The sequence below is a fragment of the Anabrus simplex genome, chromosome 5 (genome assembly GCF_040414725.1).
Source record: "Anabrus simplex isolate iqAnaSimp1 chromosome 5, ASM4041472v1, whole genome shotgun sequence".
NCBI classification, from domain to species: Eukaryota; Metazoa; Arthropoda; class Insecta; order Orthoptera; family Tettigoniidae; genus Anabrus; species Anabrus simplex.
In genome coordinates, this window is record NC_090269.1 from 334,713,773 (window position 1) to 334,740,003 (window position 26,231).

The window sequence follows — 26,231 nt, forward strand, 5'->3', positions numbered from 1 at the left end:
CTCGATGGATGAAGATGTAGGCACAAACCGGCTTGGGTTTTGCGGTGATGCGAGGCGAATGGAGGAGCATAGGTCGCCTAGGAGAATGATGGACTTGGTCGTGGAGGGTAGGAGACGAAGGCGATGATGGTTCGTGTTTTTTATGATTTAATGGTAAGAGGAGTGCTGGCTTCGCGGTGTAGGGGTAGCGTGCCTACCTCTTACTCGGAGGTCACGGGTTTTATTCCCGGCCATATCAGGGACTTTTACCTGGAACTGAGGGCTGGTTCAAGGAGTACTCACCCTACGCGATTGCAATTGAGGAGCTATCTGACGGTGAGATGGCGGTCCTGGTCTAGACAGCCAAGAATGACGAACGAGAGAATTCGTCGTGCTGACCACACAACACCTCGTAACCTGAAGGCCTTCGGGCTGAGCAGCGGTCGCTTTGTACGGCTCACACGAACTCCGCAACATGCCCAAAATGCCCTTACCGTCAGTAGGCCTATACGAACCCTGCAATTAGCCACTTCGCCCAACACATCAGTAAGCCATATAATAACGAGCTTGAATTGCAAGTACTATTATTTGGAATAAGCTATATTTTTACGCTGATTATAATATTAGGATCACGAAAAAGTTTTTAAAAGAAAAACGAGCTTTAATCGCAAATACTTTTATTCAGAATATGTTTTTTAAACGAACGATGACATTTAAGATTTGTACGAAACTCGCAAACACTTTCATTCAAAATATATTTTTAAGCTAATGATAACATTTAAACTTTGTACGAAAGCTAGTTCAAAATGTGCCATCGGTCTATTTCACTATTTTCTTCTGGATGTCGTTCTCTGGTTTTATTGTCAGTTTTTGGTATGAAACCAGAGCCGAATGTCTGTTTGTATTTTTTCTCAAGATGGAACATGAGTCTCATTTCCCATGCACCTAGACAAAACATGATCACTCCCCAGTGTTAAAAAATTGGCATTGAAATTCTCCTTCTTTGATCATCACCCTGATCACTATTCGATTTCAATTTCCTATAAAGTGTGAACGTAACTTAAAAAAAGTAGGAGTATCTCATCCCTTTCACTACGAACTTCTTTTACACTGTTCTCATCTCTAGTATCACTATTCTAAACGTCTTACAGGACTGTAGTTTCTTTGAGCTAGGTCACCACAACTATGGTCTTCTGCGCCGCCGCCACCTGTTTCGGAATTCAGCTAGGGGGATTACCGGACACTTCCTCGACCTTTCCTGAATTGCGGAGTTCGTATTCGTCCCTTCGGGGCTGCTGCGCCGTGGTGATTGTTTAGTGCTAAGAGGAGTGAAATTAAACGATGCCAGAGAGCTAATTGCAAGTGGATTGTTGCCGAGACACTTAGTATATTCGCAGAGACTTTCAGACCGAAAGCTGTAAGGCATCATTGACTTTCCAACATGGAGTCTTGTACTCGAATTCAGAGAAAAACCTACGAAATAATGAAGTAAATATCACGTTCCTGTAGTTTAGAATCACATAAACGTGGAGATCCGACGGTTATGATCATGGTGTCAATAATCACATAAATATAAAAATCGTAGAACATTTCTTATTTTTACTTATTTTCGATGTTTGGACTATTCCACTATAATCTTCACTATTATCAAATTTCTACTCCATTGTAATGGCAGATAAAGTATACAGTAGGCTTTTTATATATATCATTAAAGTGAACCTGCACATGCATTTTTCTTTTAAGAATTTAATTTACGCACACCGGCACCTATAGGTCTTATGGCGACGATGGGATTGAGCAGGAAAGCAACATTCAAAACATTGAGAAAAACGAACGCAAAAACATAAACATTCTAGGCAGACAAGGAATCAAACAATACACAAGTATTCACAGTGACATTAGAAAATGCAGGCTAAGATTCTATGCACACATTAAAATAATGCTCCCAGACAGACTTACAAAACAGTGTAATTCTACGAAAACAGAAACTATGAAATGGATTGCTGAAAATCAAAACCGATTTGACACAGGTAGAAATTGCACCAGCAGATGTCAAGAACAGGGTAGTATTCAGATGGAAAGTGCACAAATGACTAGTTGACCAAGAGGAAAGACAAATGAGGAAGACTGGAACAACCTGGTCTGAAGACAGAAAGGAATCTCATAGTAAAAGTATGAAAGACGTATGGGCACGAAATAAGGCAAGTGAATGCCTCTAAATACTTTGTGAACTACTAATGGGATTATCGCATATACACGCATGTTCATAAATCCAGAACACTTGAAAGTAGAGATAGGAAGTGCATATTCACAGGACATATGCATTAGTAAGTTATGAAGAAATAATTACCATTTGAACTATGTCAGCCCTCGGGTTCAAGGTCTACATCGATATCTCGGCGCACAACTACCGACTGGTAAAATGTGCCTGCGGCTCCCGTTGTCGCTAGAAACCGAAGGTAATTGATCAGTGTGACTTGATCAGATGTGCAGGATGCCTCGCAGACGTATGTGAGACCCGTACCGTCAAATGAGTGAGTCTGAAAGAGGGCGCAGTATTGGCATGAGAGAACGTGATGCATGCATCCGGCAAATTGCTGTTCGTGTGGGACGTAGGTTGTCGGCAGTACAACGGGAGTGTACAGAATGGTTCACAGAAGGCCATAGAATACGACGAGATGGGTCTGGTCGCACCAACCAGACCACCTCGTGAGTAGATCGACACCTCATTCGAATGGCATTGCAGGACGGATCTGCGTCCTCCTCGGTTCTGGCGCAACAGTGGAACAGTGTAACACATCGTCGCCGTTTATTACGGTCTGGGTTACCGCCACGTCGTTCACTTCTCCTCCTACCTTTGACTAACGTGCATAAACATGTTAGACTGCAATGGTGTATGGAACGTCGTCACTGGGCGCAGGAATGGCAGCCAATAGTGTTCTCGGACGAATCCATGCTCTGTTTGTTTGAAAATGGTGGCCGCATTTTGGTTCGCTGCACACAGGGGCAGAGGCATCACATTGACTGCATTCACACAAGACATACAGCGCCAACTCAAGGCCTTATGGTGTACGGTGCTATTGGGTACAACCACAAATTACGGTTGGTGCGTGTCCAGGGTGCTGTGACCAGTTCGACCTACGTGAATGACATCCTGCGACCGGTAGCCATACCCTTTCTGCACGACACCCCAGACACCACATTTCAGCAGGACAATGCGCGACCACATGTTACTGCTCAAACACGTGCTTTCTCTTATCACAGGATGTCAGACTGTTGCCGTGGCCCGCCCGATCACCGGACCTGTCGCCAATCGAAAATGTGTGGGATATGGTGAAACGACGGGTGCGGTGCTGTGACCCAGTGCCAACCACTAAAGACGAACTGTGGAACCTGGTGAATGCAGCATGGATGGCTAAACCCCAGGACGATATTAGCGCCTTACACGCGTCGATGCCATCACGCATGGAACAAGTTATCAGTGCCCGTGGAGGACCCAGTGCCTACCAGGCAATAGAACACATGCTGAACCTAGGTGACTGAAATGCTAATCTTTTCTGCAGAACATACAAATGGACATGTCCTGAGAATATGAACTTCCTATCTCTAGTCTTTGATTATGTCCTGTATTTATGAACATGAGTGTATATAATGATAACGCCATGTAACTATAATGATGATGTTAATCGCTAATCGCAGTTGGCGTGTAGATGACTCAATAACCCGCGACCAACCTGTGATGTCTGTTTCTCATCTGGCGTCTGCCGCACAGCAAACAGGCCCCAACGCTTCACTAATTTTCTCTCAGTGATAGGACATTTTAACTTAATCACTCACAACAGCCAAATTCGTTACCCCTATTACTGTTCACTTTATCTGGAACATGTAGAGGACAAAGGCACTGCATTTTCTCCACTAGTTCGTACTAAAACTAGTATCCCTTAAGTGCCTGCACATGATTTTCATTAGCAATTATTATGAAATCAGTTTTGAATTTGTACATATGAGTGATTATCTTTTTCTATTGCTATTTCTTTTACGTGGCACTGACACAGATAGGTCTTATGGCGACGATGGGATAGGAAAGGCCTAGGAATGGGAAGGAAGCGGCCGTGGCCATATGAGTGATTTTCGAAACGAACAACTCTTGTAAATTGTTTATGTGAAAATGAGATTTAGTTGCCATTTTGTGAAGGGCGGGGGCTACTGATAATACTGTCGGAGTGAAAAATACCACTAGTCAGGCATGGATGGTTTCTAAGAAAGCACAAGTTCTGCAAGAACGAATTTTGTAATTTCACATTTTCTGCAAAAAATTGACCGAATGCAGAATGTGGCTAAATTTAGTATAAAGATGGTGTGTAAAACGAAGGAGTATAGAAAACAATACCAAAATTCCTTGCTTTTCAAGGATGTAAGACACCTGGGAAATACAATGTAACGTCTATAACACTAGTATTGTGTTAAAAAGATCATGATGGATTCATCAAGCACTTTTAAATAACTGTTAGCCTTGCTGTGTGGCTCAGAGGGTTGAGATGCTGGCCTTCTGACGCCAACTTGGCAGGTTCGATCCTGGCTCAGTTCGGTGGTATTTGAAGGTATTCAAATACGTCAGTTTCGTGTCGGTAGATTTACTGGCACATGAACGGACTCCTGCGGGACTAAATTCCCGCACTTCGGCGTCTCCAAAAACCGGAAAAACGCAGTTAGTGTGACGTAAAGCTAATAACATTATGTTAAGTATGTGTCGGCATACATTGTAAATTTGTAATATATTCTGATTCTCAAGATGGACTGTATCAAGCAGAAAAAGAAACAACAATCTGAGTCATGTTAAACCTGAATTATTTGATACTTTTGCTATATTTAAAGTATTTATCTTGTTTATGTTATGTTCTTCAGTCTTCCGGAACTAATTTTGAGTAACATTTATGAAATATCTGAGAAAGAAACATATGGAAAGAGAATTACACTGGTCAGCCAGAACATTATTACCACCTCCTTAATAGCAGGTATGTCCACATTTGGCTGGGTTAACTGCTGAGACGCGTCTTGGCTTGGAAGCAATCAGGCCTTGGTAGGTCGCTGGAGTGAGTTAGCACCACATCTGCACACACAAGTCAGCTAATTCCCGCAAATTCTCGGGAGGGGGCGATAAACTCTGACGCCACGTTCAAACACATCCCAGATGGGTTAAGATCTGGTGAGTTTGGGGGCCAGCACATCAATTTCAACTCGCCGCTGTGTTTAACGAACGACTCCATCACACTCCTGGCCATGTGTCATGGCGCATTATCTTGTTGAAAAATGCCACTGCCGTTGGGAAACATGATCGTCGCGAAAGGGGTGTTCGTGGTCTGCAATCAGTGTACGATACTTCCCGGCTATCATAGTGCCTTGGACGAGCTCTACTGGACCCATGGATGCCCTCGTGAACGTTCCCCAAAGCATAATTGAGCCGCCGCATTGGACGTAGAAAGATTATTTTGAAAAATAGAGTATTGTTGTAAAAGGATTGGGGAATAACATAGTGTATTGAATCCTCAATAAAACCAACTTGCTTTTAGAAAAAATGTGTTTCATTATACATTGAACTCCCTTCGTATATTTACGGTACTTCCGAAGAGCAGCCGAACCAAAATAATCCTTTTCTACGTTGTTCACATCAGCACACAGGTTCTGTCTTTCCACACCTCTCCCTCTACCTTGTCTGGACTGCTTTTTATTATCACTCCAAGTATAAATTCGAAAGAGTCTTCATTGAGGTTTTGCTGTCTGTTTCGCAGATCTATTCTAGATTATCCAGAGGCCAGACTGAGTAGCTCAAGTTGGTAGGTCTATCCTGGCTCAGTTCAGTGGTATTTGAAGGTACTCAAATACGTCATTCTCGTATCGCAGGATTTATCAGTACGTAGAAGAACTTCCGCGGGACCGAATTTCGGCATCACATTGTCTTCTAAAACCCGTAAATGTAGTCAGTGTGACATAAAGCCATTATTATTATTATTATTATTATTATTATTATTATTATTATTATTATTATTATTATTATTATTATTGTACCAGGGGTACACCTTCTCTGGCTATTTAAACTGCGCACCTTCTCTAAGGCTGTCTATGTCAACAGGCTTGAACTTGTGAACTCCCAGAAACTTCGGTCTTCTACAATTAGATGTCTCTACCATCCATTAGTTTGCGCACCCACTTGGAGTGGAAACTAGCTACTTGACAGAGTAATAATTATTTTTAGAGTTGGTAAATCTGTCTATGTGGTTTTTTTCAATGTAACAAAGTTGTTAACACCTCAGCTGGTTCCTCCTCGATTGTAACTAACCTATCAGATGCTGGTAAATATGTTCTCTAGCCAATTAAATCCACATGGGGTGTGTACAGGAATCCAACCAATCAGCACAGTGTTCTGGAAGCTTCCTTACGGCACTCTAAAAGTACGGCACTTTAGGGCCGTCTTGTCTGAATTGCTCCAGTGCTTGGGAGTGCGACTTGATATGAGCGCAGGAGGCAGGGGCGAGGCCTGCTTAAGGAAGATCCAGCTACCCATAGTAATGGCAGAATTTACCTAGACATGTGATAGCACCTACAGGTAGATTGAGGGGAAGGTTTTAGCCATTTTTCTTTTAATGTAACTTTATAAACTGGTTGTTTAAATGTAGGCTTTTCGGCGAAGTCTAAGGACTCATTTTCTATTCACTAATGGGATATATGTAATGTAAGGGGAAGAAGAGCGCTGACCCTTTTTCGTTTCCCATTCAACCTTGCGTTGGGTGACTAAAGCTGTCAACCTCCAAATTTCTTAAACCTTGTCTTGACATTAATTTTTCTCCTTTAGTCACCCCAGTGTAGTATAGGATTAGCCACTGTATCCTCGGACAGTAAGCCCACTTAGGGTTTTAGAGATTTATTTAAGGAGTACTGGCGTTTCGCCTCCTTGCCCTTTGTTTATGGCGGATTGTGCGCAACCTTTTCTTTTTACCATTAAGGCCACATAGTATGGCCGATTATGCCCCTGTTTATTCTTTCCAGAGTGTAAATATTTCCTTGTGTTAATCGCTTTTGGGAATAGTGACCAATATAACTGTTAGGCAATGGATAAGCCCACGTCGGGGCTACTGTGCATGAACACTTTAATGTGAGGTGGAATTTTTATTGCATCAAAGAAGCAGTTTGCCACTGCGAGGCTAGATCATGGCTTTTTAGAGTTCTGATACCTGTGTAATGTAACTGCTACGAGAAAACCTTGCTCATGTAAAATATTTGTAACTGCCCGGAGCAATAATGCTCCTCTATATGTAAATTAACAACTTGTTAACTATATCAAGTTTTGCACCTGATTCTGGACTTCTAAGTCCCAGACATTGTTAGATCTGACGAGCTCATTAATAACTTCTTATATTGTTTTTATTTTTTCACATTTTCTATCTCTCAATGTTAAACTAGGAAAAGGGAAATAAATAAAATCTCCCAATTAGTTATATTAATAGTTGCTCTCAGTAATTCCGTGTCCAGCCATTCAACCCAGGCGCTTTCTAATCTTCTGTTAGCCACGGAAACCCCATACCAATTATTATTATTATTAATTATCCACTTATACACGTACAAGTACAGACACACAGACACGGATGTTATCCAGTTCATTATGTCTGTAGCGAGATGATGAGTTAAAAGGTTGAGAACCGATAGACATTCATTTCTACTTAGTTTTTTATCCCACAGAAAACAGCTTTTATTGCATCTTTCCCTATATTTTAGTCATCCCCGTACAGGCTACGAAGGCCCTTGGAGGGGTGGAAAGTAATGGCTTCCACTATCAGTAACCTTGGCACTTGGTTTGGTAGAGTGGTTAGCTCTACGTCCGGTCGACTTTGCTCCTGGGAATTAGTCTGATATTCATTTTGGTGTAGTCTGGGTGGAACTCAGGGCCCTGAGCACCTCCGGAAGTGGATACCTCGTTTCTAAAACTTTTAGAATTTCTGACAGGAAATTGAACCCACGTTCTTCCGAGTGACCTGCGCACGCATTTACCGCCTTGACCAGGCAGTCCCTTCCACCTATGTTTTAGTCCTATTTTGTTTGCATTAATAATAGGTCTCAGATTTCTCTGCGTGCCATATTTTCATCTTCGTCTCGGTTTACAATCTTGAGTTAAATTAAACGACTTCCTGGATTCCGCGTGCATGATGCCAGGATTATTATTCGTCAATAAATATTGTAATTGAATGATTGAGCGATGGATGACAAATGAGCCTGCCGTGACGAGGACCCGCAATGCACACGTGTGCTGTTGTTTGCCTCTATGTACCGGCTACTTTGCTTATCTATCTCGCCTTGTTACTCCAGCCACCAGTCTCGGCATCCTCCGCTATGCATAATACATTTTATTTCCCTGTGTCGCTGTAATCGCCCATGTCTTTGCACTGTACAACATTGTCGGGTTAATAACTGCTGTATACTCGTATACCGGGTCTCTCATATAAACTAATGGGGCCGATGACCTCGATGTTAGGCCGCTTTAAACAACAAGCATCATCATGTAAACTAAGACCGAACGCACGGTGTTAGTACTCTGCGCTACGGCAGTTGCCTAAGCCGAACTCAGGCCGCGCGAGAGCGCCCTGCTTTAAGCGTGTACACAATCTTACATGAAATCTTACCTTATAAAAAGATGCTGGAACTGTCGTCGTTCCTGAGTTGTACAGGCATTGTATCTGATAACCAAATTCTGGCTGAAGCGAGTGAGTTCTGACACTGTAATGTTTCTGAGGCGCGCGGCTGTGAGCTTGCATCCGGGAGATAGTAGGTTCGAATCCCACTATCGGCAGCCCTGAAAATGGTTTTCCGTGGTTTCCCATTTTCACACCAGGCAAATGCTGGGGCTGTACCTTAATTAAGGCCACGGCCGCTTCCTTCCAACTCCTAGGCCTTTCCTATCCCATCGTCGCCATAAGACCTATCTGTGTCGGTGCGACGTAAAGCCCCTAGCAAAAAAAAATATATGTTTCTGATTTCATTCGTAATGTTTACTTTCAGTTCCTGTAATATGTGAGGATTTATTCTATACACTTTTTTCTTTCGGCTTAGTCCACAAGTAAAATCCACACACTGTTAGATTTGGAAAACGAGGGGGAAATAGACCAGCACTGATCACTCTGTCTACAAACACTTTGGAGATCGTAAGAAGGGAATCTTGTGCTGTATGAGCAGGGGCAGAATCTCACTGAAATCATCCACGCGATTTTTCTTTTTCTATTAAATGATGGAAGAATGGCGTCAAAATTCATCTTGGTACCTCTCTGCATTTACTGTCGTCTCGAGGAAAAAAGGCCCAATTATTCGTCTTGCACACCAAACACCAATATCTTTCTATAATAATGAGGTACTTCATAAACACCATTAGGATTTTCTGCACACCAATAGCTAGAGTTATGACTGTTCACTCGACCACTGAGATGAAACTAGAACTTTTACATACGAAAATACGGAGTTGCACTGATAACTGTCTCACCATGTTAACAGCTGAGATTCAAAATGGCGACTGATGCTTCCCAGGTCGAACACATGCATGCCTGGAGCTTACGTATCGGAGAGTAAAAGCGCCGCTTCGACGGTCGTAGTATGCATGAGAAACCCTGTATATTACTCTTCATTCTACATCTCACACTCTTGTCACATAAGTCTACCGTAATGGTACCGTTTATTTACTTTCAGAGGTTGCCATCGCAACTCTCAACCTCACCTATTACAGACGCACAGAATCATTCGAATTGCATAATAAGGGCATGCACCGACCTGCACGGAATGGTAAGGAGTGGTATAGTTCGCGCACCCTCAAGCCATATATTTAGCCATCAGTTTCCCTTACTGACGAGCCCGATAAGGTATTTCGCGCATTACAGTGTGATTCGTCTCTTTCTGTTTTTGTCATAAGCTAATTGCAAATAGAAGTGTTCTGAATTAACTATCCAACGTGTTTCATTTCATCCAACATGAGACTACCTTCGAGCGACGTACTCACGAGCTCTCAGCGGGACAGTCCTTCGCCTGTCTCCGCCGTATATCCAGAGTTCTTAGGTCATAGAAAACTTAGCCCTACTCATCAGAATAAATCACCATTTCGGAAAGCTTGCCTGGGGGCCATGATCATTACGAAGACAGTTCGTTGATGTTTGACACCGAGGTTAGTTGATTTGGAGTCCTTTAGTGAAAAAAAAAAGTTCTCCATCAGAATGTTGGCTGCCAGGTAGTGTGCCAAAAGCCTGGGTTCAATTACAAACTTCTCCGCAATTTTAATATGGAGTGAGGGCAGGGAGTGAGGGAGTGATTCGTCAGTCGGATGGAACGTTAAAGCCTTCAGCGGACTCTTTGGTATTATTCGACAGGAGTAAGCTATGTGCCGTCACCGAGTTTCACCCTTTCTCTAACATCACTATTATCAAACAAAGAGATGCGCAGGTCACCTAAATAAATCAATAAATAAATAAATAAATAAATAAATAAATAAATAAATAAATAAATAAATAAATAAATAAATAAATAAATAAATAAATAAATAAGGATTAAAACTAACCAAAACCCGAACAAAATCGCATGACGCAAGTTTTCCGAAGGGCTATGGCTTTCCAAGCAACCGCTGCTAAGCGCAAATGAGTGCAGATTACGAGGTGTCTTGTGGTCAGCGCGACGAAACCTCTCGGCCGTTTTTATAGGCTTTCTAGACCGGGTCCATCTTCTTACCGTCAGATAGCTCCTAAACTGCAATCACGCAGGCCGAGTGGACCTTGAACTAGCCCTCAGATCTAAGTAAACATTTCTGACCTGGCCGGGAATCGAACCCAGGCCTCCGGATAAGAGGCAGGTACGGTACCTCTTCACCGCGGAGTCAGAAAGGGATTAATACTACCGATATTATATTCTGATATTACATTCGTTGAGGAATGTCGTCAGGTCTTCTGCCATGTGAACTGTCGAGTGGTACATTAAACAAGAAACATGTAAGATGTAACTGAGATAGCTGCAGTCGCTTAAGTGCGGCCAGTATCCAGTATTCTGGAGATAGTAGGTTCGAATCCCACTGTCGGCAGCCCTGAAGATGATTTTCCGTAGTTTCCCATTTTCACACCAGGGAAATGCTGGGGCTGTACCTTAATTAAGGCCACGGCCGCTTCCTTCCCACCCCTAGCCCTTCCCTGTCCCATCGTCGCCATAAGACCTATCTGTGTCGGTGCGACGTAAAGCAACTGGCAAAAAAAAAAGAAGGTGTAACTGAAAGCCGGATGATATTAATTTTGAAACTAATATTATTTTCTTTATAAACATTACATTAAAATATAATATTTCTACCGTAAATGCACAAATTGATATTCGTTATATTTAAACTAATAATTTGACTAAGTTCCTCCGCTACACGGATAAGCATATAAGCAGTGATATGATCTTTTTCCTATCCTAGCTTACGCAGATAACGTACACTGACTGCCATGGTTACCGTGGTGTCGGAAACTTGTCGACGCTTATGTTAGAATGCGAAGACCTGCAACAGGTCTCACCGGAGGCCAGACGCAATCCATCAAGAATTTTTCTTTTTACAAGTTCCTTTACGTCGCACCGACACAAATAGGTCTTATGGCGACGATGGGATGGGAAAGTGCTAAGAGCGGGGAGAAAGCAGCGGCGGCCTTAAATAAGGTACAGCCCCAGCATTTGCCTGGTGTGAAAATGTGGAACTTTGGAAAACCATATTCAGGACTACCGACAGTGGGATTCGAACCCACTATCTCCCGAATACTGGATACTGGCCGCACTTAAGCGACTGCAGCTATCGGGCTCGGTGAAAATTATTTGAGAACACTGTGAAATACGAGGGATTTCAATAAAGTTGCGGCAATATTGGTAGAGTTAACAAGTATATTTCATTACAATCTTTCTGTGTAGTCACCCGCAAAGTCTTGCCTTTTTCTAAAAGTCGGGAAACCGTTGGGGACCGTTGGAAAGGCGTTCTTTGTTGACGACAGCAATAAAGCGCCCTATTGCGCGGAGTACAAATGCCACGTCTCAAAATCAGCGGCCTCGGAAACAGGTCTGGTGAGTACGGAGTGTGTTCCAAGACCTCTCAGTGTCAATCTGATCTTGAAGAATGGACGGCGGTGCAAATCTGGAGTCTCATTCCAACCCGCACGAAACGAACTCTTCACTTCAACACCACACTGCAGCAACACTCCCAACCGGATGCCCATCAAATACACTACACATCGACAACAGCGCCACCTGACTGTACTATTTTCATATGCCTGCTAGAGGTCGGCAACTCCAACTGAGACCCCGCAAGGAATGCGAACTTGGAATAACTGCCTCCTCCCCTTCTGTCCCTAGTCATGTACGACCAATAGTGTGTACAAGGGTGTGTCTCCTCACGAGCCAATAGAAGTGAACATCTCCCAATGTTGCCAATTAGCGACTGCAATTCAGTGCTCGCCTAGCTCTCAAGGGAGACGTTTCCGTTAAGTCAGCATTGAAGTGCTCTAGCTCTTTTGTCTATCACTGCGCACGGCTTGGCAACACCGAGCGTGAACCAGGCCTAAACCAGGCCTACCCGCCATTCTCCCTCTGTCACTCCTACTGACGAAACTAGCGCTTACATCGCTCACATTCCAGGGTCTTACTTCAACTTGTGCCTGGACTGCGTTCCAACCACTTTATTTTCAGCCCTCGTACATGGATAATTTGTTTGTGAATCATATTCTACTGTCGGTTAACCTTGGAGTGGATACAATTGCCTCCTAATTCATACCCATAATCTACACTGAAACGTTTCCTAATCTAGTATAGACATCACAACGAATACGTCATCAGGTAGGCTTTATCTGCATTAGGTACGCAGGTTTGCTTGCAAGAAATGAATCTGGAAAACCTTGAATTTGAAAACCTCCTTGTTTTGACTTCGATGACTCTAAACACAAAACGTCGAAACTTAAAGGTGACAGCTGAGTGAATTAATGTTGATTTCACTGTACTCTTTGATGTTAGTGTAATTTGTGGTTCTGCCTTCCGAATTCATGTCTCTAAGCACACTGTGGACTTGTGATATAGTACAGTAATTTCCTCTTTGACGTGGACTTAATTTGCGGGAACAGGAGAAGGAACAGGCTTGTTTTTGATGCTCACCCAAAATTATTTAATGTTTCGTGAAATGAGAACGGTCGTCCAGGACAGGATACTGACGAGTATGCGCCCCGAGGACGTGCGGGAGCGGGAATAAATATCAGACAAAGGAGCTGGGACACAAAGGCAAACCACAGCACATATGTGCGTTGCGGGTCCTCATCACTGTAGGCTCATTGATCATGCGTATCGACGTGATATCGCCTATAGCAGGGATGGCGAACCTTTCCCAAGTGTGCCATTTTAAGTCTGGTTTATTATTCTCAACTGTTGACTGTGCCACTTATTATTTTCCTTTAAGGAGTGGTTACAACCTACAACCCCCCCCCCCCAACCCGACTTCCTTTCCAGATTCCCAATTATGTTTCATAATATGTTATTTATTTTATTTACTGGCATATTTATTTGTTTGATATATATTTTGTAAATACATCTGATTGCATGTTCCGTGATCGTATTTTGCAAAAAACTGCAAAAGTACATTTTAAATATGTAAGTTTTGAGAATACCTATTATTATTATTTGTAAATAAATAATAAGCTCCCATTGTAACACACTTCGTCGTTAAATATTACTACCGGGTGAGTTGGCTGTGCGGTTATGGGTGCGGAGCTGTGAGCTTGCATCCGGGAGCTAATGTGTTCGGGCCCCACGTTCGGCAGCCCGGAAGATGGTTTTGCGTGCTTCCCATTTCCACACCAGGCAAATGCTGGGGTTGTATCTCAATTAAGGCCACGGCGGTTTCCTTCTCACTCGTAAGCCTTTCCTATCCCATCGTCGCCATGAGACCTATATCTGTGTCGGTGCGACGTAAAACAAATTATAAAAAGATATATTATTAGATACAAAAATTAAAAAATACTAATATTGCCAAATGACTTTACTTCCACCATTAGCTTCATTATTTTTCCATATTGTCGTAGTTCGTATGCTCAACAATTTAACTAATTTCTACCTCATCACATTTCTACAAGGAAATCAGACAAAACAGCTATCCTTGCTTGTAAGGTCACATCTATGCTTTCATCAAAACATACAGCATACATCTGGGAGTTATCCAAATTGGCTTTCAATTGCTCCGAAACTTCTTCACTCATTCTTATTACTCTATCCCTGACAGCAGTTCAGCTGGCTGGCTTTCCTTTCATTGTGTAAATTATTTGATGTTTGTTATGTTTGTTCAAATAATGTGTCGGACATCAATAAGGAAGTTTCTTTCAAGAACTCACCTTCAGAAAGCGGTTTCCCATGCATGCTGTAATATGCAGTCAGACAGATGGAAACAGCCGCACTGATATTATTCCTTGACCGGAAAGATGATACAAAAGAACTAGGTTGTTTTGTGTAATGTTCGATATTTTGTGACTCGAACTCTCTTCTTTCTTCATCTGGCACGGAACAAACATTTGAATGATTAGTCTCGAAATGGCGCTTTACATTAAATGTGAGGAATACAATTGTCATCGAACACAGGCAACACATCTTTCTATCAGTCCGAATTTCCTTGTCCACTGTTTTTGAAAAATCCGGTCACTACCTTTGTTAGTTTCTGTTCTTTTCGGCACCGAAATCATGTTTGCGAGGTCCGTATACAAAACCACCAGAAAACGACACTGTTATCTCACTTGACTTTCGGACCTATCAGTGTAGCAGTGTTGCCATACTGCACGTCCGGATGGAACTAGTATTTAAATTTTCGATACTTATTTCTTACACGCGAAACACTATACGATGTGTGTTGTCTGTGGTACAAGACTTAATATATGTCTTGTTCCACAAACTACACACATCTATTATTATGTTCATGTGGCGTGCCACAGAAATCGTGTTCGCGTGTCACCTAGTGACACGCGTGGCATAGGTTCGCCATCCCTGGCCTATAGCGTCATTTCGGAAACTGATGTGCTGATATTCCGAAAAGATACAAAAAATATGCTTGCATTTGTGTGTAGTGAAATACACAGGATTCTTAAAAAGAGATCGAATTCACTTCCTGCGATAGTGTTTATTTTACAAAGCATGGCAATCCTCTTTATATTCCGGTTAAATCATTACCAAGGATACTGTTTTGGATGCTCCTGACCGATTTCAATGAAATGTACTAGGATGATCAATTAAGAACCTAATCGGACGTCTGCCATCATTACAGTACATAGGCTGTCCACACCACGACACAACGAGCGATTCTGAAAAGCAATCTGGCAGTTTCCTGAATCATGCTAATCTTCTTCTTCTACACATGTTTCCCACATCAGTGGGGTCGTGGGTGCGAACTGTATCGCACATGTGGACATGGCCCTGTTTTATGGCCGAATGCTCTTTCTGACGCCAACCCTATATGGAGGTATGTAATCACTATGGCGTGTTCTTGTGGTGGTTAGTAGTGTAGTGTGTTGTCTGAAAATGAAGAGGAAAGTATTCGGACAATTATATTAATTCACAGGTGACCATGATTCATATTGCAAATTATTTTATCTCTCACAATACAAGATACAAAAGTATTAAAACACTAATATGTTGGTACACTATAGTTGTTAGTAGGATAGGTTTGTAACGTGAAATTACCGAGCAATCGGCTGCGCGGTTTGGGTCATGTACCTGTCAACTTGCATTCGGGTGATAGTAGGTTCGAACCCCATGGTCGGCAACGCTGAAGTTGGTGTTCCATGGTTTTCCATTTAAACACCAGGCAAATGCTGGGGCTGTACCTTAATTAAGGTCACGGTCCCTTCCTTCGTACTCCAAGGCCTTTCCTATCCCATCGTCGCCATGAGACCTACCTGTGTTAGTGTTACGTAGAGCAAAGTGTGAACAAAAAAAAGTCGTGAAATTCCTTTCGTGTTGTCATCTTCATTGTACATACTTCTTAATTATAGAATGTTGTGCCTTTCAGCGTTCAGTCTGCAAGCCTCTGTGAATTTACTAATCGCCGCAGCAAACCTCTATTGTTAGCTAGTTCTGTGGCCTGGTTTAGTTCTATGTCTCTTTAAATCGTTGGAAACTGAGTCTAACCATCTTCGACTTTGTCTACCCCTACCCCTCTTACCCACCATAATAGAGCCCATACTTTTCCTAGGTAAGGTAGTCTTCTCGATTCACATCACCTGAACCCACCACCGTAGTAGGTTTATGCGTAAACCTAGATCCATCGAGTTCATTCCCAACTTAGCCTTTATTTTCTCATTTAAAGTACTCTCCTGCCATTGTTCCCACCTGTTTGTACCAGCAATCATTCTCGCAACTTTCGTGTGTTGTTGAAATTATAGTGAGATTCAAGAATTAAAAAACAGAACTAGGTATACCGTATGTCTACAGTGAAGACACAAGTGCATTCTACGACATAAGCTAACTACTACGAACCACCCAGCTATTTTTCAGCAGTTATTTATAATATTCATTTTATGGCAAAACTGTTATTACCATTATATTTAGGGTATTTTATCTATCATTCGACCATGTTTCATTGAACTCTGTCTGGTCGTTGTAAGGATTGATAGTCAAAGAAAATGTGACAGAATCAGTATACTCGGAGAGTGCAAGAGGCAAAACTGCCCACCAAAGGAGATTGAAAGCCCGTTTTCATTACCGCACTTAATACTGGTCTGCCAAATTCACCAGTAAATAACAGTGACAATATACAGTGGCGGTCACAATAATAGAGCCACCTCTATTGACGGGATTAAGAACTAGAATATCTATTAGTTCGCAAAATCTCCACGAGTGCCGTGTTGTCAGTCCGTTTTAGACATCAGGGAAGACATCGCTGCTATTTGTAGTCGTGCGAAAGGAAGCGTTTGAGCTAGATGTGCGAAAAGAGGCATAAAGGTAAGAATCTTATGGGTAAAAATAATAGAGCTGTTTTACAGAAGTCCCGTTTAAATTGATGTTTTGCAGTTGTTTTGGGGGCTAGCGATATTATTTGTCAACAAACCTCCACTCAATATTATTTTGTATGCAAATTGACGTTTGGTTTTGTTTACATTCTTTCAGATGGGCAGAGCAAAGCATACGAGTGATGATGAGCGTATAGTAATGTTCCGGATGTTCAAAAGTGGGATGTCCATGAATCAAACAGCCAAAGATTTACACGTTTCGCGAAAACGAGTCCAGAACGCCATTAGACTGGCAAAACAAACAAAGCCGCAGGTGGAGAACAGGGAGTGACTCGTCGCGTAGACAGACTCATCAATAGGGAAGTAAAGAAAGACCCATTTTTGTCAACACCATGACTGAAAGCCATTTTGTTTAGCGATAAAAATGATGTTCAACCATCAACCTCAACGATTCAAAGACGACTGAGATCCGCAAAATTGAATGGGTGCATTGCGAGACAGAAGCCACATGTTTCAAAAGCTAATGTTCGGAAAAGGTTGGCCTTCGCCCGGAGAAATGAAATAAAACCTAATATTTGGTGGAGGAACATCATTTGGTCCGATGAATCCAAGTATAATAGGTTTGCCTCAGACGGAAAAGTCTATGTGCGCCGCCCACCAAACCAGGAATTTAATCCCAAGTACACTTTAAAAACTGTGAAATACGGTGGCGGAAGTCTTACGGTATGAGGTTGTTTTTTATGGTACGGCATTGGTCCAATACACCGTATCAACGGCATAATGAACGCAGAAATGTGCAAAGACATCTTGGCAAATGTGATGCTGCCTTATGCTGAAGAGGAAATGCCGCTGAAATGGAAATTTCAGCACGATAACGATCCAAAGCATACTGCGAGTATCTTAAGGTAGTTTTTTCAAGATTGCCATATCGAAGTATTAGAGTGGCCACCTCAATCCCTTGACGCATCAGCCATTGAGAACTTATGGGAGATCGTAGACAAGAGAATTGACCGCTCAAAAGCTACGTCTTTAGATAAACTTTGTGAAGAAATCCAGAGAGCCTGGTATGTGATCAGCAGCGACGAATGCAGGCGTTTAGTCGACTCTATGGGTAAGAGGTGCAGGGAAATCCTCAAAAATAAGGGTTACCCCACGAAGTACTAATGCACTCCTATGCAAAAACGACTGTTCCTGTAAATTTCATAAGACTGAGATCAAGCACAAAATATTTGTGTCGATTGGCTCTATTTTTTTTTTGACCCTGTGGTCTGGTATTCTTTTGAATATTATTGATTAGTTTGAGTTGTTTTATCTATATAACAGTGATTCTGTTGTAATGGTTCCTGTACAACGTAAAATTTTGTTTCCATCATAGTACAAACATGTCTAGTAATAAATTTGCACTTTATTCCAAACCTTTGCCAGGTGGCTCTATTATTGTGACCGCCACTGTACATACGAACTTAAAACTGTCGGCAAATGGCGGTATGAGTAGCTCAGTCGGTAGAGAACATGCCTTATGAGCTCAAGTTGGCCCAGTCCAGTGACATTCCAAGGTGCTCAAATATGTCGGCCTCGTTTCTGTAGATTTACTGGCACGTAAAAGAATTACTTCAGGACAAAACTTCGACATCTCGATATCTCCTAAACCATAGACCTAAAAATAGTTCGTGGGTCGTAAAATGATTAACATTATTATTGTTTTTATTATTTATCTAGTAAAACATGGGTGTGAAAAAACTGGAGGTAGGCTGTCACTATAGTAACGCTTGTTACGCTCTTTTCGTTTCATCTATTTTATTCCTTAGTCATTAACTTTTCTAGTTCAAACTCTTAATTTGCACATTTTTGCGGAATACTAATCAAATCTTTCTTTTCCAAGATTAAATTTATATTCTATACTACTGACGACGATGTATTCACAACGACAGCTAACCTCTAACTGAGCACGCGAGTCAACACTCCGCCATCTTCTAACAGAGTATGTGTTTGACGTCACAAATGCTGCCTTACTTTGAAGCACTATTTCATGAAGTCTACGTTTCAGGTTTTCTATTATTTTGCAGCATGTAACCTCCTGTTTTACCTGTCCATTGAGACATTAAATATAACCTTAAGTTAAATGCCGGCCACGTGGTGTAGGCGTAGCGTGCCTGCCTCTTACCCGGAGGACCCGGGTTCGATTCCCGGCCAGGTCAGGGATTTTTACCTGGACCTGGGGGCTGGTTCGAGGTCCACACAGCCTGCGTGATTAGAATTGAGGAGCTGTCTGACGGTGAGAAAGCGGCCCCGGTCTCGAAAGCCAAGAATAATGGCCAAGAGGATTCGTCGTGCTGACCACACGTCACCTCGTAATCTGCAGGCCTTCGGGCTGAGCAGCAGTATAGGCGTTCTACCCAAACACTAAGAGCGTCTTAAAATTTTTCTTTCCATATACTCGTTGTCGAGGAAAGTAAGTCTACGTTAAAATTTAGTGCTAGATTTCATATATATGTATAAGAAAGAAATGACGTCTGTCTGTCTTCCGAAAGGACATATATTCAAACCACCTGGTGGAATTTCATGCCATTTCACACAAAAATTCGCAGAGCTGTCTGTTACATCCTCAACTATGTTTTATTTGGAAATATAAACCTAAATGTAATTTTATTTTTGAATTTGATTTCAAAATATCGTCTAATCTTAACTTACTCCCAAATCAGGTACCATGGTTACGTGAGCATAACCATGCCTTAAGTTTATTGATATGAATGTGATATCCTGTACATTGATAGACTGTGGTTTGCATAACGCTACGTCGGCTTGTAGCTTTATAAAGTATTCCTACACCAATGGTGTTCATGAGCAAATTAATTTACCTATTTGACCTCATATTTCTAACTGGTCAAATTCAAGTGCGCTGAAACCTTCAATACTACGTAGACGTCAGGGAGAAATTAAACAAAAATTTACGATTTCCGTTGTATTTTTAGTTTATCATTGTAAAAATCGTTACGAATTTGAAATTAAAACCTTACTAGGAGTAAATTAAACTTGAGTGTATAAAATAAGACAATAGGAAATAAGAAAACAAGAAATAAGAAAATATGTCAAGTTCTTGGAATATTTTAAACCGGAGTTCTTTTAAATCCTGCAAATATGTACTTGGTACCATTATTTTCCAGACGTAACCAATTTCCTATTTAAAATAAGCATCTACTGGACTATCAGACGAAACTATCTTTTTTTTCAGACCAACGTCACTGTACAGAAGTGACAGCTGGGTTGACCCAGGGTATTTTATCCATAAGATAACGTAATGGGCATTACAGTGGCGAGAATGATTGCTGGTACAAACAGGTGGGAATAATGGCAAGAGGTTTCTGGAAATGAGGAGAGAAAGTCTAAGTTAGGAATAAACTCAGTGGATGAATCTGTACGTATTAAACGGCTACGGCAGTGAGATCTTGAGAGGCGAGTGGAGGAGGATAGGTTACCTATGAGAATAATGAGCTGGGAATTGGAGGGTAAAAGACGTAGAGGGAGACCAAAGTGACGATGGCTAGACTCAGTTTATAGTGATGCAGTTATTAAGAGTTGTGGAACTAAACGACGGGTGCATTTTGCTATGATTTGTTTCATGATTTAGACCTGAAACTACAATATTTATGATTTTTAAAATCGCATATTAGTTTAAAATGAGATGTTATCTCTTCATTTCTCGCTTAACCCCACCTACACTATTATTATCCACTAGAAACTAATAGGGAGGGCAAATAGCTAGTCCTGTCACCGAATAGAGCTAAGCGTGTAGAATTAAAATTCAGTTTTCTACAAGAAAGTCCATATAGAAATTCTTTGCGACCCTAATGGTTCTGCAGGAATTCGAATTTTAGGTCTTAAAGATGCTGCTCAGTTGGGTACTCGGATAGTTCCTGGTAGGGCTTACCAATTTAGACTGGACACCAGAGTGAGCAAAGTTTGACGCTTAAAAATTACACGTCAATAAAGTGTACTAGCAGAAGTCAGAGATGTCAACAACCATATATCAGGTAATTTGAGCTAGTATAGAGTACATCTTCGTTGGGTGTGCGAAAACCTCTATGTGAAAATATTTCTGCCTAGAACTTTGGCTGGTAAGAATCTATCATCGAGGTTCAATATTGCGCGACGATAGTCGAAGAATTCTCGTTCTCCATGAGACATGTGTTGCGGGTCAGTATTTCTCTAATACGTATCTGTCACACAGTGGTTTTCGCAGGCGCAACGACGAAATAGGTTGTGGGACAAAACAAACGACACAGAAATTATTCCACATCTGCTGTCCAAGTTTCCCTAACAACGATGTATTAATTTATTATATATAATAATTAATTGAAATATTTACAACAAAAACTAATGTCAGTAAAAGCAAAACGTCATAATTACAACACCGTCATAAAATCGAAGTGTGTGAATCCATCTGCACTGAAACATTTCGACTATACTCACTAATTTAAAATAATATCAAATAGAATTAAATGAAAAATCATATTAAAATATGAAATGAAATTAAATACTCAGTCGTCGGATCTTGTACTTACACATACCAATATTTGATGGGCGCCAGCTACAACTCAATGCAGCAATAAGAAAATGAGAATCTTGATTATCTCTAGGGTGTGAGGTCATAAGCTTACTTTTGACAGAATAACATATAGGTTCTAGGAAAAAGAGATTATCGTTTTGTTTCCCCATTAAATTTGACGTTTTCTAATTCTACAACTTAAATAATAAATTAATTTAATATTGAACAAAATATATTCTTTTAAATTATCAAAAAATAGTAAGACTTGCTGCGATAAAACAGATGAGAATATAAAAGTATGACATTACAACTGAAAGAAAATAGGCATTAAATCTGAATTCCTCTTGACCGGACACTTAAAAGTTGTACAAGAAATTTATCCCTCACTAGTTCATAAACAGTACCTTCAACACTTTGAGTGTTATTACGAAGTATTCCTTTGAACTGGTATCCTGTAGGTATCTCAAGCCTAATTTGGTGATGTGTCCTTTTTCTTTCACTGACGAGATATAGCATGGCTTGAAATTAGATTCACACTCCGAACATTTAATATATATGGTGACTGACGACTAAGTATCCATGTAACTGCTGCTTCTCCATCCAGATGACTGACTACTATCATCTCAGTAGTACTCCGTATGGCACGGCTCGTTATCCCACTGACTTCATGGCAAGTCTCTTCGTTCATCTCCTCACTCCAAATGACTCCTCACTACCATCTCATTACAACACTCCTTGGCAAGTGTTTCCATCCATATCATTGACCGACCAAGTGTGGCTTCACCCTCCCAATGACTCTCTCCAAAGGACTGACGCTATAAGACGCTGGTCCTAGTATTTATAGCCATTAGCTGACACACCTATGCAATCTCAAAAAATAACTATGATATTACTCCCACCCGGCTACAAGTGTTACATACTATGGTGAAATTGCCTGGGGCCGCTGTAGGTGTTCCCCAAACATGAGCTCATCGCTAAATGCACACAATGATAGAGCGATGACTCGACAGTTACGCTAGTAGTATTGCACAATGTTTCAATGTCAAAAGTTATTTCACACAATACATCAACATCTGATATCATACAGCAACTCTCACTGTACATGTCTTTGATGTTAACCTACACACACCCTTATATACATAACAAATCAACTACAATCACACAAGCGATAATCATTACAGAATTGAACTGAATAATAATAATAATAATAATAATAATAATAATAATAATAATAATAATAATAATAATCATAATAATAATAATACAGTTATCTTCTTGTAAAGGGATTTGAACCGTTACAGTATGTTTCATCGTTAGAAAAAAGTACGAATTGTTAAATTAGAAAAGAAAGAAATGAAAGTACTTAAAAATTCGTAGCCCAAAGCAAAGTGAAAATGGATAGGTGAAAAATGGAAAGCTTTCGCACAGTAGTAGGAAAAAGGGGATTTCCTTTTATGACAATTTATTCCGGATAAATCCATAGAGGCTAACTAAGAGATTATTTGATAATTTAGTTAAAATTACTGAAACACAAATAGTTCATCGTACAGTATTCAAACAGGAAAAGGATTAAGGAGTTTGGGGGTTAAATATTATCTCGTACCCAGAAGTAACAAAGTTACGTAATTTTATCGAAAGGAAACATTTTCTCCGTCAATCCGATTGCACCGTCATTCTTAATATAACACGAAGAGCATCCCTGATCTTTTGTCGGTATAGTTTTGATACACTCAGCAGACGTGATGGTTAGATTAGTTTTAAACAGCGCGAGTTTTATTTATTCCTGCGTGATTCACTTTAAGTGTTAGAATGCCAATAATAAAGCTTTAGATGACCATTGATGGGAAATTATTTCACAATGTGGCGAGTTCTACGGGTGGACATACACCTAGATATGTGAAATTAAATTTTTCAAGACATAAAAGTTCCACCATTCAGCAACATGTGGATCACGAAAACCACGTGGTATCCAGAATATCAATGAATTGCATAGTATCCTAATCACGACGACATAATATGTGTATGTATAATATTATAATGAAGGTGATCAGTTATTTTTCTTGAAAGAACTGCCTTTAAAAAAGTAGTGAATGTTTATTCTCTCAGTGTTTTGTTATAAGGAGCACGTATATTCAAGTAGAGTGTTTATCGGGAGGTCAAAACGATTTTTCTTAAATAGATCCGTTAATATTAAGTGTATGGGACGATTTTACGTAATACTTATAAGTTACAGGATTGCAATTTTCAATCATTTATGTTTTACACATATTTATTGTACGACGAATAATAACGGAGAACATTGAATTTGTTAGTTGAAATCCCGTAAGGCACTCGGTGCTGATCACTTCAGAGCCACTTGAAGGTAGGTTTACAGGAAGAAGAAAACGACCAATTTACATTTTTGATACAGCTGATAAGAAAGATACAATCAACAACGGATTTCGTGACTGTTAAATCGCTGTGCCACGCCAGTGGTTAGACAAACTAGTTAATGTTGCTTCGAAGCCGGGGCTAAATCTCACTAATTTTAACAAGGATCCGTGCAGTATTATACATTGAGAAATCGTCCTCATTCTGTCTCGGCTTGGTAGTGAACTTACTGATTCAAGATTCCGGAGAAAAATATCACTGCAATTAAAGCGTGAAAAGGAACGTCGCACAAACTCCGGGGGAAAACATATATTTCATGGCAAAATGCCGTTCAAACGATGGGTACAGTACGAGTATTAATAATAACCTTTTTGCCAATGAATAGTGCAAGTTACCATAATCCATATTACTTTTGATTCTGGTCTTGAAGATATGAAATACATTCACACTTTACAGGTAATTTTAAACAATTTTTGCAAGAATAATAAGTTGAAGTAAAATACAAAGTTTCAAAGTAATAATAATAATAATAATAATAATAATAATAATAATAATAATAATAATAATAATAATAATAATAATAATAATAATAATAATAATAATAACCTATGTAAATAAAATCGTAACGACCGTGCGCTTGTACATTGGCGAGATTTTTGTACATTTATCCGCTTCAGGTGTAATAATAACCTGCTGTGTATTTTTTAGCTTAAGTGTCTCAGTGTTCTTATAACTTGAAAACTACTCGATATATTTCTACAAAATTTGACATTTAGAATCGACCTTCCCTTGGGTAAGTTTTCGGCCTAAATTTATTTCCGAATACCTAAACTGACTGATTTTTTTTTACGAAACCGGAACTGTGATATTGCACTCCAAAAAATATACACATCCAAATTTAATGGAAATGTACCTTCCGGAAATCAATTTCTAAAACGTTTTTCACTGGGCGAGTTGACCGTGCGGTAAGGGGCACGCGGCTGAAAGCTTGCATCCGGGTTCGAATCCCACTGTCGGCAGCCCTGAAGATGGTTTTCCGTGGTTTCCCATTTTCACAACAGGCAAATGCTGGGGCTGTACCTTAATTAAGGCCACGGCCGCTTCCTTCCAACTCCTAGTTCTTTCCTGTCCCATCGTCGCCATAAGACCTATCTGTGTCGGGGCGACGTAAAGCAACTAGCAAAATAAAAGCAAGAAAATCTTTTTTCTCATATGCATCACTTCAATAGGAGGATTAATGAGCGAGATATCATTAACGGACGGTTTTTCAGTACAAGTCCAGCGGACTAAACTCAAAAGCTGGTGCGTGGAAAGCGTATTTATTATTTGAAAACTAGTGGAGATATCTCAACCGAACTTCATCTTTAGCATCCACCTATCCAAAGATAGGGTTTAAGGTCCATAAAAAACAAATTCTCGAAACTGTCGAGCGGTTTATAGGGAAAAAAGAGTGAATTTACTCTCCCACAAAATACAAAACACCAGCATACATTAAATTTTACCAACCTTATTGGAAATCAATTTCTAAAACTCCTTCCTCACATGCACCTATTCGATAGGACTATTAAGGCAGGTGTCATTAATGAAAGTTTCTACCGGGTAAGTCGAAGTGGACATTGACCCAAAGGTGTTGCACGTAGAGCAAATTTCTTATCTATATAAAAGAGGTCGTCACGACCGTGTGTTTGTATGTACCGGGTGTACACCCTCTCTGTTCGGTTGAACTGCACGCCTTGTAGAAGGCCATCTGTGTAGTGAATCCGGAACTAATGTAAATCAAGATACTTGTACATTTAGCCTTTAGATGCCTATACTATCAGCCTATGTGCCACATCTGTCGGGATTACGGACACTGAATTTTTAAGGAAATTTTCAATTTTCAATATTCGTAACCTTAAGTTTTGTAAATTGTTTGTTTCATGTACTACAGTTGTCAACACTCCTACGGATTTCTTCTTGCTTAAGTTAATAAGCACTCAGGAATTTGGTGTATATTTCTGTAGGCAATCAAAATTGGGGATGTGTACAAGTATCCTGCCGATCTCAAGAGAGTTCTGGAACTTTTCCCTCTGAGACACTATAACACTGGGTGCTTTAGGGCCGTATTGTCATCTTCATCGCTCGGATCTAGTGTGTGTACGGCGTAATACGGAGGCAGTGGCTGAAGGCCCGTATTTGGAAGGCCCAGAAACTCAAGGTAATGGCAGACTTCTCTTAACATATGATTGCTCCAAGCAGATAACTTGAGAGGAAGGTTTCAAACTTTCCGATTAATGTAAAGTTAAAAAATCACCGTTTAAATATAAACTTTCGGCAAGTCTGAGTAC

General features: G+C 40.6%; 1 protein-coding gene across 1 annotated transcript in view; it reads left to right on the forward strand.

Moving 5' to 3' along the window:
• The first annotated feature begins 2,555 nt into the window (after window positions 1-2,555).
• LOC137501001 (uncharacterized) overlaps window positions 2,556-26,231 on the forward strand; it is a 45,227-nt gene continuing 21,551 nt past the window's right edge. Inside the window, exon 1 of the mRNA XM_068227825.1 lies at window positions 2,556-2,688. Within this exon, the coding sequence (XP_068083926.1) occupies window positions 2,556-2,688 (133 nt within the window). The remainder of the gene's footprint in view (window positions 2,689-26,231) is intronic.